This window comes from Mycteria americana, chromosome 20, assembly GCF_035582795.1.
Source record: "Mycteria americana isolate JAX WOST 10 ecotype Jacksonville Zoo and Gardens chromosome 20, USCA_MyAme_1.0, whole genome shotgun sequence".
Lineage (NCBI taxonomy): Eukaryota > Metazoa > Chordata > Aves > Ciconiiformes > Ciconiidae > Mycteria > Mycteria americana.
The window spans coordinates 6,631,443-6,644,804 of record NC_134384.1 but is presented as its reverse complement, the minus strand read 5'-3'; the positions used below and the strand labels follow the sequence as shown (position 1 = coordinate 6,644,804).

The window sequence follows — 13,362 nt, the reverse complement described above, 5'->3', positions numbered from 1 at the left end:
GTTTACAAATAGTTTCTGCTTTACACTCAGCTCTGCCCATCACTGACCAGAAGTTATATACATACAGACTAGCTCAGTAGCTTCAACCACTTGCAAGGAGACTGCAGAATTTATTTAAGAAATAAAAATAGGATTTCCTGGTTCCTAGAAATTCTCTTCAGCCTGCCAGATTCAGTCACCTGCTGGCTCCTGCAGACTCAGGAGAGCACTAAGCTTTAGGAGAGAAGGGGTACTGCGGGTGCCACCAATCCAGGAGCCGCACACTATGCACAGGGTCCAGCACAACCTGCACCCCTTGGTCAAGGCGAGGTTTCTTGCCGTTGCGAACTGGGGCGTCCTGGAACACCAGGCGCACACGATGATGCCTCATGTCTGTGCTCACGTTGATGGTGAACTGCAAGAAAAGAGACCAGGAGGGGCTTCAGAAAATCAAAGTGATTAGAGTTCTTAGCAGTACGCTTTTAGATTTTTTTTAATTCTTCTAAATTGTACAAGTCTAAGGTATTTCAGGTGCTGGCAGAGTTACACGCTGAATCTACAGCACTGGATTCAAACCAGTTCTCTCTGGCTGGCAACCCCAAATAATAATGCCAGAAGTGATCCTGAAAGCAAGTGGCTGTCCAAGGAAGTCTGGAACTCACTGCCCTACTCTTAAGTGAAGCCAGACTGACCCTCTCTTGGGCACAGGTCACTTCTGAAACCCTGACTTACAAGTAAAGCCACATGTGCCGCCCCACACCTTACCACCGCTCTTGCCTAAGCACACCTGCTCTGCTGCTGTCTGGAGCCGAGTTTGTGGAAGTTGGTTCAAAAGCTGCTTTCTCCCAGCAATCAGGGACCACATACACGTTGAAAGAGTTTGCTCATATAGGTTTTTGCTCTCAGAATTTATTGCCGTAAGGTAAGGAGATATTTTCCTGAGGAGGGAAGACCTCCTCTTCTCCTGCATGCCTATCTCTTGTACCCTGCTGGATGACTGACAACTAATCTGCCCCCAGATGCTGCACAACCACAGCTCCTTGCAGATTCTCTACATCATCTGTATCTGCTGCACCAAATAGGAAGGAGCTCATGGAAATGCAGAAGCTAAACTGAGGACATCCTCAGCATTTCCTCTGATCATTAACCTTAAGATTGCCAGAATCGGTTTGTTGATGCAGCAGTGTAATTTACACAACACCGAAGAGCTGTCCTCTTCATCTCCTTACAGAAACTGCACATGCAAAGTTTGCCTGGCAGATTTCTTAAACACTTACCAAGGTAAACGTCATACCCATGACTATTGGCACGAATATGAAGTTAAAGGTGGTGATCTGCAGTAGACAGCAATCCTGATCCGGATTTGTATGGACTTCTTCATACTGAATCGGTGGCTGAAGACCTTTGCAACACTTGCTCTTAAATCTGGGAGACTTGAAAGAAAGACAGACTTATTTAGCTAAGCAGGAGCCTATGATGGGATTTTGGCTGCTTCTAACCGGTGCTGACTAGCAGGCTCTCACCGCATTACCGCGTGTTTGGCGTTACATAAACAACAAAAAGCCATCACTCAGGACAGGCAATTTGTAGGACCATTTCTTTAGAGGTGAAAGCTGCAGAATTCCCAAGGTTGCCTGAAACTACTTGCTTCTCCTGAGACCCATTACTGGAGGTTTTCATTGGCAGTGTTGGCTTTCCTCACTTCTCTGGGAAATCTTTCCAATGGTAAAACAAGAAGTTTCAGATTTTGGTCTCCATTTTGACCACTAAAGTCAAATAGTCTGGTTTTTGGTAGTAATCAGTAGTGATGACCCAAAGATTAGATAATTTGGGGTAACAAATGATCCACATCTTACAGTGGAGAAAGGATACCAAATGAGGAAATAAAAAAGTAGGATTCTAAATGTCTTTGTAATACAGACTGAAACTGAGTGTAGTTTCAGAATGTGCTTTAGTTTATCATGGGAGTCAGTTTCCATTTATTGTCTGAACGCATAAAAAGTTTCCACCTTCCTTTCTACCACCCAGAAAAATCATTACTGCTTCAAAAAAAAAAAAAGTCACAGCCATTCTGGTTCTTCTTTCATACCTGCTTTTTGAACTTGAAGTTGAATTCCCACATTGCTTCTTGTCTGTTCCCTTCAATCTTTTTGCACCAGAAAAGCAGACACTGCGGTAGGAAAAAAAAAAAAAAAACAAACCCACAAAATTATGAAACCCTTAGAGGCACCACTTTAAATAAGTTTTAGCAGAGCATAAAGGCTTCCAATTACAAACACAATTACATAGGAGCAGTTAGGAGCCATGTATTCAAATTAATTATGTTCAAAAGAACACACTCAGCAGTTTAGGTCTCCCCGTTTCAAGTTGGCCAACTCATCATGCAACTGGATGATACAACACATAGCCACTGACGTGCTAAACAGAAAAACCCCGTTGTGCAATTTGTCCCTTTCATAAGGCAGAGATGAGCGGTACAGATTCACCTGTTTCACCCGCCCACCAAGAGTTCCCATTAAACTGGACTCCAAACAGGACTAAAGAGAGGAACAACTGAAAACAGAATAAGAATCAAGAAGGAGAGAATCCAGAGGGAAATGCAAAGACCAATACATGACCTATGAGGTGACAGATGAGAAAGTTCCTAAGCCACCGTGATGTCAAAAGAAAGTCTTGACATCACTAGGCGCTGTCATACTTCAGAGTACAAAAACACTGCCAGGATAGCACAGTCTGATCTGTCCCTTTTTAAAAGGAAATGAGAAAAGGGCCTCAAACAGCATCAAAGGTAACCAGCACTGCCCTCCCATGCAGACATACACCAGGAGTCCTCCAATTCAATCCAGTTATCACTGTGTGGTCCACAGGATCCATCCCAGCATGCAGCACTCATTCTAGAGCAGGAGTCTCAGCAGAACTCCTGTATTAAACTGAGTAGGAGGGAAACTCCCTGCCTACCAGTGAGCAGAAGCAACTAGCCTTCAACAGCCGAGAAAAGAATCTGGCAATTCAGTCCAGCCATCACCGAAAGCATTTCCACACCACAAATGCCAGCCCACCACAGCTGGTCTTATCTTTTAACAGTGTCAGCAGGAAAAGGAAGAATAATATGGGTAAGGACAGCTCCCCATGACCCATACACAGTCTCTCCCACACCAAGAGAAGGCCTGACTGGGTTGCAGGGCGAAGCACACATTTAGTTTCATTCCAGGATAGCGTGACCCCAAATGAAACAAAGCCAGAGCCAGCCTCCACCATGGGGGCTCTGTAATTAGAGACTACAGGTGATACGAGACCCTTTACTTCAACTCTGAGTCATGTCCATAAACAAGAGTCCTTAAAGGACCTTTATCTCGACAATCTTCATGAGGTGAACAACAAAGCTATGTGGAGTCAAGCTCAGAAACATGAGTCAAGTAACCTCCACCTGGGAGGATGTGGCCCTCAATTTTTTCCGATGAAAACATTCTCCAGATCTTTTTTAACTCAGGTGAGAAATGCTGCTGAGTTTAACTCCACCATCAGTGGCATTTGTAGTTCACCTGCAGAGACAGCCTGGTCTAGCAACTTGTTTGGTCATGGCAAGTAGTGAAGCACAAAATGGTCAGTACCTCCTAGGGGGCAGAGGATGTCGTCCACGGGTCAGCCGTCCTGCCCTTCAGACGCGCCGTATGGCCTGCCGCTCCACCAAAAATAATGGGGGTGTCTTTAAAGGGCAAACACTTCTGCTGACACCATAACGGCTCCAGTATCCCACACAAGCTAGGCTAGGGAAAGAAAAAAGGAAATTAAAGAGGAAAAGCTAGATTTGATAACACCCGGGTCTGGGGTCTCCTCTTGCCACATGCAGTTTATATAGGCATTTGCCATTAGTTTCAATGACCCGTAAAGGTATAACCAAAGCCCACGAAAGCAAGGACGTGGGGAGGCAATGTCAGATCCTCCTCCGTACCCACTGTGCCAAGGCATTTCTGTGCACAGTAACACAGGTGGAGCTCAGAGTCTTGCAATGCAGTAGTACGGCAAGACCAGACTCAGGATGGCTCTTTTATGCTCCAGGGGGTTAGGTCAAACATCTACTGTTCTAACAAAGCCTCGTCACCATTTAATTTCCTTTTTTAAAAGCTGAATAATAAAAGACTGCACTTCAAGAATCTTCCTCAAACCATTAGTACAGTAGAAGCACTAGCAGTGGGCACCAAAGCCGTTATGATGTCAACGTGAATGCTTCCAAAATGCCAACCCTGCCAGCATCATCTCGGGGTTTCCAGCTCTTACAGCCACGCTACCAGACCTGAGCAGTGGTAGGAAGTTAGACTCAGAAGGACTAAGGTTACATTGGAATTTCCTAGAAACGTTTTGCTTTTTATTTTTTAAGAAAGATGATACCCGAACTGGGGATTCAGGAAGAGAATGAAGAGCTCTGGATGCAGAGATAAGACTACACACAGAACTGTGTGCTTTTCTCCTGCTCTGCAGCACCACCTGCTTGTGTGACTGCTGGATGCTCCCTAAGCGGTATGACATTTTTTTCCAGTATCCACCCAGGGAGAGGAAGGAAGAAAGGAGGGATGTCACATACAGATAGATGAGGTTGCTCTATTTTACATGGAAAAGAAAGTACAACTCTTCAAACAGTTTGGCTCCAAAAACCTTATTCAACAGGTTTTTGACTTTGGATTTGGAGGGTGGAGAATTCACACTGTTGCTCAAGCTGCTCACAGAGTATCAGCCAGTTGCAAGTTAAAACCAGACGAGACACAGAGGCATTTCAGAGTTAATGGTCAACAGCAATTAAAGAGGAATGGATATGCAAGTGCTCCAAGCTGGGATAGCAAAGGGAATTGCCTGCCCACACCAGAGACAAACCCTTTACAGCCCAACACAACTGCAGCCCCGGTCCCAAAGCAGACATTTGCTCTGCACATTTGCCATGCTCACGACCTCACTACCGTCCCTCGCTCAGACACCAAAGACGATGGATGACCTACAGGAACGTAGTATGAAATGACTCCCTTTCAGAGGCTATCAGTGTCACTTCTGATCTCTCCAGATGCCTGCTACGGAGAAAAGATGTATTCTGGCAGACAGTGTCAGAATAAAGCAGAAGATATAAAAACTGATCCTACTGCAACCTCCTTTCAGCAACAAATTTGTAACAGAGGAGGGGATAGCTCCAAATATCCCTAGTTCTGACATTCAGTGAGGCAAGTGCCTTTTTGCTGATTACAAAGATGTTGTGGTAGGACTTAGGCAGAAGTTACCCAGAATAGTAACTAGAATCCTCTGCAGTAGCAACTACAGAGATACAAGTAACCAGCATACTTTTAAAAATCACTATTCAAAGTTAGTAATCATCCTACACCCGAGCTTCACTGGCGACCATCTAAACATCATTTATTTCTCTTCTAGAAAGAGAACAAAAACCTAGAAAGAGCAACATCTCAGACATATCCAACTTCCTTAGTGATTCCACTTACTCTGGAATTTTTTAAAGTGCTGGGAGTACTGTCTGGAATAGCTGGATTCCTGGAGACTCGAGACGCAAAAGGCTCATACATGTGGTACAGCGACCGGATGACACACGCACGGAGACAGTGCAGCTTCTCCATGGACTCTGGCCGCAAGCGAAGAGGCAGGTACGCATCCAGACTGTAGTGCCTGAAAAGCCAACGACAAACCCGACAAGCTGAAGGGTCAGAATGCCAGAGACATACAGAAGAGAGCTATGAAGAGATCAATGTCGAGAGAACTGAACATCTGATTGATCAGAGGACCTGTTGTCAACTCCGAGTGCTTCAAGGGTGTTGTACTGCTCTACATGAAATCACATGACAGTCTCAAAGACTTTACCTGCATCAGACAGGTTTCCAGCACACACATAAGCATATCATGCTACAATTCCCCAATAATTCCTTGCAGACAGTTGGCCCAGAGAGACCAGATGGTGTTTTAGCTGCAGGATACACAAAGGCCTGCAGATTCCTGCAGGTTCTCAAGGACTCACTTTAGCTGAGCTTGACTGCATGCTTGCAGACAACTGCCTGAGCAGTCCGAATGCCTGCGCTTGGGGGTCATTCTTTGATCAGATCCAAAGGAGCCTTTGCTAGGGAACTTCACACTAAAAAACAGGGGCGAGGATGACCACGGCTGCTATTTGCTCTGCACTCCTGCTGCTTGCACCTCCTGGGCAATAGATATAAAAAGGTAAAGAAAATGTTCCGTCCTGAAGGAAAGTCCAAGTGACATGCACCAGGACAGAAGGATTTGTTTCAAGTTTTGACCACCTCTTTGCTCTTTGTCTCTCACTTTATTTATAACTTCTGCCACCAAGACAGCTCCAAAATGCCTTAGTTTCTCTCAGGCCACCCTAATTACAGGAAGGTGGCCATGACCAAAGCTTGAGGCAGGGCAAGTTTTCTGTCAGTGATGTTTGCCTGTCTTTCAGTAAGGTAGTGGTGCTGACCTTACCGTAATCATTTTGAGTGCTTTACAGACAAAGCACACTGTTACAAACAGGAGCATGTAGGCCATGGCAAGCAGAAAAGCACACGACGCTTTGAGATTTTACACAGAGCATACAGGAATATGCCACACAGATCCATTTCCAGATCCAAAGCAAATGCAATATACCACAACCCCTTGCCAAATGAGGCCCGCATCACCATGTCAATATGCAAACATCATAGGACCCTAGCCTATAGGGAATTATTGCCTTATTTACAGCTCTGCAGAGCACTGGTCACTGCTGAAGCCTCCTACAAGTAGTTTGAAAATTCTCTGGGGTCTCACCTTCTGTAGAGCCTGGTCCAAAAGGCAGCAGTGCAAGTAACAGTCCAGGCTTTCTTGCAAATCAAAGAAAACCGGACAATGTCTTCAGGGCGAATGTAGGAAGCCAACAACAACCAGATATCAATGGGGTATTCTTCTCCGCCACCCCCATCAGGATTTTCTAAATGCAATGAAGGTACGTTAGTGTAGTAAATAACCTCTTTATCAAGTCACATCTAGAGGCGTGTGCTTTACTACTGGTAGCACAGAGTAAGCAGCTGAAATACGAATATACACACAGTCAGCCAAACAAGCCCAAGTTAGTACAACTTCATTATCACCACTGCCGCTTTTCATCAGCATGCACTTGCCCGTCCACACAACCATTACACTTTGCCTTTGCCGGATATATGCCATCATTTATCCCTGCTGCACTGCTTGCACAAGTATGCAAAGTGGCAGATTCAAAGAACAATTCAGGCTGAAAGGGTTTTCTGGAGGTCTCTAGTCCAAACAACCCAGCTCAAAGCAGGCTGAATTAGATCATTTTGTTCAGGATCTTGTCCAATCAAGTTCTGACTTTTCCATCCAAGGATGGAAAACCCACAGCCTTTCTGGACCCCGTTTCAATGCTTGACCCTTTCACAGCTGAAAAATAACACTTAAGTGGAGAAATAAAAATTGGATGGCAAATACAGAGGCAACTTTATGTAAAGGAGGGCCAAGCTCAAGCGCTTTTATCAAAACTGTTCATTTAACAGGTCATCAAAAAATGCTTTACACTAGAAGTCCCTGAACATTAAGACATTGCCAAGTTTGTCAATTCTTTGTTCAAATGGTCACAATATTTTTGTAGGAGCTCTGCAAGTGATTCTCTGCTGCAAGTGGCTAATCAGCTGCTTTTCTGAAATCTGTAATTTCATTAAAGCTTCTTGGATGGGAAACCTTTAATGCAATTCAGATGAACAGAATGACCTGTTCTTCCTCTCAGAGGTGTCAGAACTGCTCAACCAGAACTGAAGATTCAGAAACTCCTTTCATTCCCTCAGTGTTTTTAAGTTAACACCACACGTTTTTCCACAGACATTGCTCCAACTTTAGGAGAAAAATTACTTTTAAAGAACATAAATAGCTAAACAATACAAGCATTTAGGAGTATTAAGAAAAGAGAAAGAAAACATACAACTTGCACACAGTGCTAACAGAAAAAACTGCTGAGGTTTGTGAATAAGTGGCATAAAAGGAGGTGTTTAAGAACTTGAGGGTGCCAGATCAGCAGGTTAATAACAAAGGGCAGTACTTTATCTTCATGTGATAATGGCTACATTCATTGCCAAGGAAAGCTCTGGATGGGATCACTTCCCGACACCACTACAGATTTATGGCAGGCACACCCACAACAGGCTGTAACATCTACTCTGCTGTTTCAGCTCTGACTCAAGAAGCCACCAAACTACACAACTGGTGAACTGCAGAGTGCAGCCAAAAGCATCATTAGTCTATTACCATTTTTTTCTTCCCTAAACACTTAGCAGAAATAAGACAAGGCTCTGGTAGAACAGAATATTGTCTTTCCAGACTCATAACTCTCATAACTCTAGCCACTTGGATATTCTTATTTTCCCAGAATTCGCAAGGACATCTTAATAAAAGAGATTAAACTCCTGTCCCAGAGGACCACTGTGCATCTACGTCCGTAGTGGCGGTTCATGTATGACACAAATTGGTGTCAGTATTAATGAAGTTAAGTTTTTCTTAAGTTCAAGAAACCAAGTTAAAGTTTGTTTCTCAGCCTGAAAGCAACCTGTTACTAGAAACTCCTGCAGAATTCCACAGTGCAGCAGAACAGTTCGTTGCTTACGCTGCATTGCAAATTGCTTTCTATAGAGCTGCACGAAGTGTAAATGCTGAAGGATACATCTCCCTGGAATTAACTCACTATGACGCCACTAGGGCCAAATTCACTTGCTTGCTGGAAAAAGAGCCCTCAACTCATTTATAACAAGCCACAGCCTTGGAAACATCCTGAAGACAGACCTTGTATTTTGCCAACAAATGCATCATGGACAGCAGCATTGTTTTGTCCCCAGAGCAAACCCTGCTTTCACCAACATGTGTTCAATGAAGTAACATGTCCAGTGGCAAAGTTTCACAACTCTTTCGAAGAGCAGCATTTGTTTTCTAAGGTTGAGAGAAGTTTACTGAAAGCAACGAGCTCTCAGGCTTTGATTTCATGCCCAAGGCTCTGCCTTTGTGAAAAGACAACACCTCTGACCAGTCCCAGCACATTTAAAAGTGATTTAACCCTTGGCATTTCTTTGTGCACATACAAGTTACAGAATGCCCCGAAGAGCCCTGTGACTAGCCTGTAAATAGCAAGCATTAACATCACACACGCAGAAGATGCAGAAGCAGCCCACAGAGAGCCCCCCAGCAGAGGCTGGCGACCATACCTTTGTGCCTTTTGCTCTTCTTTTTTCTAGACGCAGTTCGCCCGTTGACGCTTTCCTTTGTATCCATTTCATCGCTGCTGTCACAAGACTCTCCCGAGACGGAGAGAACTTCCTCAGCAGGAACACAAGAAGCTTCCAAACCACAGAGGGATTTTACTAGAATGACAAGCAACGACACAGTAAGTTCACCAGCAGAGAGGTGATCCAAGTTCAGGAGATACTTCAGCGGAACCAATGCCACAGCCACTGCTAAGAATGCTAACTGCATTAAAGCTTTCTGGTGAGTGACACCAGCAAGTAAATCCTGGGCCCGAGGATTACCTTGTCAGAGAAAGCTTAGCACGGGTGAGTGAATTGGAAACATAATTATGCAGCTTCTTGTTTTAAAGAATGAACAATGAGAATGATTACCAGCACATTATGCAGATGATCCCATCAGTTTAGCTAAAACTGTTTACAATTCTGAATAAAACAACAGGCTCTTTTTCTACAGTGCTAACTGGTTCCCCTGCATACCAGAGCTTCCTTCCATGACCATGGTTCAGCCTGTATAGATCCAGCACCTACTCTGTAATTGTTCTATGAACTCAGAGAAGATACACTCCCTTCTCAGCACGATAAAGAGATCCTGTGGCTGATGACACACAATCCATCAGCGATATAACTCAGTGCCAAGCATACAGGAGCTCCACTTATCCTAGAATTTAGTAAAGGGAAAGACTCTGGCCTAATGAGGAAAACAGCAAGTCGAGTCAGTTGTTGTTTTTTTTTTCTTTTGCTGCCTGTGGGGAGATGTTTAGACACATCCCTGTTAAGAAGTATTATTTTTAAAACTTGACCTGTAAACTGAGGGCTCATTAGGGCAGAAAAGTCCACGTGTGAGGCAGTAATGACAGTCTCGAAAAAGAAAGGTGAGGTCCTACGTTACAGCTGCCTGAGGCACTGTCAAAGAGACCAGCATTGTAACAGCATTACAAACACTTTTGCAAATAGTCTGTAAAATTCATTCAAGAAAGTTGAATTTCAACCTAACGCGCTGGGTGAAGAAAAGGACTTCTGCCAAGAGGCACCGGACCATGCCAGAGGAGGCCTGCACTGCTCGAGCTTTTCTAACCTAGCACAAACTGAATCCTAGGAAGGTTTTATACATCACAGTTACAGTCACCAGAGCCACTGGAGAGCAAGACGTGCTATTTGAATTAAACGGACAGAGAAGCAGGGGAAAAAAAAAAAAAAAAAAAAGGTCAGGAACCGACCATAAACAAATTCAGGCAAGAGATGTTCTCATTTCTAACCACAGAAGAAGGTTTTGAAACGGTAAGACAGCAGATGGAAAGACAGTCTTAAGGTAGAGCTTGACTGTACCCGCTGACCAGAGATACTTTCAGTGCTTTGCTAAACCAGTTCTACCTTGCTTTGCAGTTTACTCTGTAAACTGTGCACGCTCATGACAGTGGTATCCCTCACTGTCAAATCGTACTGCCCTCTCTACATGACCTTTTATAGGCAAAAAGAAAGAGAAATGGATGGCAACATGAATGGCAGTAAGTTATGACATCAAATACACCAAGCAAGAGATGACAACAACTGACAGACTCAGAGAGGGAATTAGAACAAGAAACCGTCACACTCTGCAAAGGAAAGATCAGCATCCAAGTCGACTGGATCACACTGCGTTGCAATCTTGCAGAGGCACCCTCTCTTCATCTCACAGCACTAATCCCCACCTCACCCCTGGGGGTTAGGGTGGGGAGGAAAAAAAGCTCAGGAAAATTCCACCTGGCCTTTGCTTCCCTCCCCGTGAAGCTCCCCGCTTGCTGGCAGTCACACGCAGTGCGATGTTTACTTGGGGCCAAGAGACAGGAGGTAAGCGAGGCCAAAGGCTAAAGCTCCCTGGGTAGAGGCTGCTGTCTCCTCCCGGCTGCCTGCTGTCCTCATGCCATGGCATGCTGCACCAGATAAGGCTGTAGCACGCCTCATGACTGCACCAGATAAGGCTGTAGCATAGCCCTGGGGCTGGGGAGGAGAGATCCCGAGGATCCCCGCATAAGGAGGGGAAAGCCCCAGTGACTCTGCACTTTGAAGACCTCAGAAGGGGGTGGGCAGGGAACTGGTGTGACCTGGAGTCATCTAGATAGCGTGGAGGTGAGCCAGAAACAGAGCAGAATTTTAGGAGAGGGGTTAAGCTGGACGAAGCAGGTGATGCCGGATGAAAGGACTCAGGGTGGGGCAGGGAGAAAGAAAAGACAACAGAGTTTGCCAGGTATGATGCTGAAGTGCAGTACTTTGAGGCACTGCCTCAAAGAGAGAGAACATAGAAGGGTGAACAGGAGAGGGAATGGGAAGAGGGAAGCCCCCAGCCTATTACAAAGGAGACAACTAAAGAGGGAGGTGCCCTGATCTTAAAAGCTTGAGAAGTAGCAGCTAAAAAGGATATTCACCAGCACCACTGGTGCCCCATACAGTCTCCCCATGACAGGTACTCATGCAAAGAGCATATTTTCTTTAAATGTGTAAGATTTCAGCAACATAACAAGAGTTTTCCTATATGAAGGGTTCAGCCGTCACTGTCAATGTAATAACATTCACCTCCAGCGTGTGTGGCCAGCTACATTTAAGAGCCAAGGCCTAAACATTAACATTTCTCAAGCAAACAGGGAGTGTTAGTTCAGAATGCTCGCAGCAGCTAAAAACCAAGGAGGAAGTAGATAACAAAAATATTGCAATACTTTTCCAGGAAACTGCTTGTTTATACAGTTCACCAAGGAAACAGCAACTCAAAAGACCATCAAAAGACCTCCCCGCAGCTTGCAGCACAGGGGCAGAACACGTTTGCCAGAACTATCATAACCTTATTCCCACTGCAAAGAATTTTACCTGCTAATAAAGCTGTCTACAGTTTTATATGAGGTAATAAAGTAATAAAGACTCCCATCATGTTCTTTTCTGCTTCAAGCAGGAGATAACACCCAATAGTTAATGGAAAAAGGCCTTCCATTTCAGGCACTAACAAAGACTCAGCAATTCTTACTGGGCTTCCAACAGGCTTTCTGCAAAGCCTCCTAAGATCCTAAAAACCTGATTCCGCAGAGGAACACAGACTCATTTTCAGGCATCAAATGAGCCAGATTTTCTCAGGCCATGGGGAGGAGTTTCCCTCATCATGCAGAGGCCAGCAAAACGGAGAGGCAGCCTGGGGAAGGCAGGCTCCCCAGTGTAGACTCACCTTCCTGCTGAACTGCATTGGCCACAGCTTTTTTCACCCGTCCAGATTTCACGACAGCTGGGTCTGAGTTAGCATAATCTGCCACCGTCACTGCAGGAGTCGGGACACAGGGCGTCAGCGGGATTATGGATTACAGGGGAGGGGATAGAAGGTCTAAGAGCCGCGATCCCTCAAGGGGACACTCCCCACAGGAACAGAGGCTTGAGCAGGAGGTGCACAAACAGGAAAAGGAGCCCCAGCAGGCCTCTACTCCAGCCCATCAGGCTCCCAGGCCCAGGGGACCCACCCCCTGCCCAGTGCTCCCTCTCCCTCCACCTCAACCAACGCCAAACTCCGTGCCCGCCCCTCACTCACGCCTGGCTGATCCTCCAGGCCCAGGCTCCTTCTTGACAGACCAGGATCATTCCCACACTCCCACATCAGGCCAGATCCCCCCGCAGCCCTCTCCCTCCACAAGCCCGAGTGGGCCCGGCTCACCTCCGGGGGAGACCGGACCGTCCCCAATTCCCCTCCCCCTGGCCCAGCCCGGGCCCCTCAACCCCTCGGGCGAGGCCACTTCGTCCCTCAGGCCCCAGCCCAAGCCTAGGCCTAAGCCCAGGCCCAGCGCCTCCTCTCCGGCTAGCCCAGGCCGTCTTCCCCCGGCAGGACCGGGCTCCTGCCCGGCCCCGCTCCCCGCAGCCCCCGCTCCAGGCCCGGCCCGGCCCGGCCCCGCTCCCCTCGGGCCGGCCCCCCCGGCGCGGCGCGGCGCGGCCCTCACCGCGCTCGGAGCAGACGTCGTCGGCCCGGAACTTGAGCCGTTTGCGGGCGCCCCTCTTGGGCATGGCGGCGGCGTCGGGGCGGCCGCGCGGGGCCATGTCCCGCCCGGGCCGCAGCGGGGCCGCGGGGACAGCGGGGACAGCACCGCCCCCGCCCGCCCCGCGCGAGACCATGACG

General features: G+C 46.6%; 1 protein-coding gene across 1 annotated transcript; it reads right to left on the bottom strand.

The window, feature by feature from the left end:
• Nucleotides 1-77: 77 nt before the first annotated feature.
• Nucleotides 78-13,362, bottom strand: TMEM183A (transmembrane protein 183A). The gene is made up of 8 exons (XM_075521478.1): nucleotides 13,187-13,362; nucleotides 12,430-12,519; nucleotides 9,204-9,359; nucleotides 6,772-6,931; nucleotides 5,460-5,640; nucleotides 2,069-2,149; nucleotides 1,257-1,412; nucleotides 78-394 (listed from the first exon to the last, which is right to left on the bottom strand). The coding sequence occupies exons 1-8, from the start codon at nucleotides 13,356-13,358 to the stop codon at nucleotides 209-211; spliced, it is 1,182 nt and encodes a 393-aa protein (XP_075377593.1). The 5' UTR covers nucleotides 13,359-13,362; the 3' UTR covers nucleotides 78-208.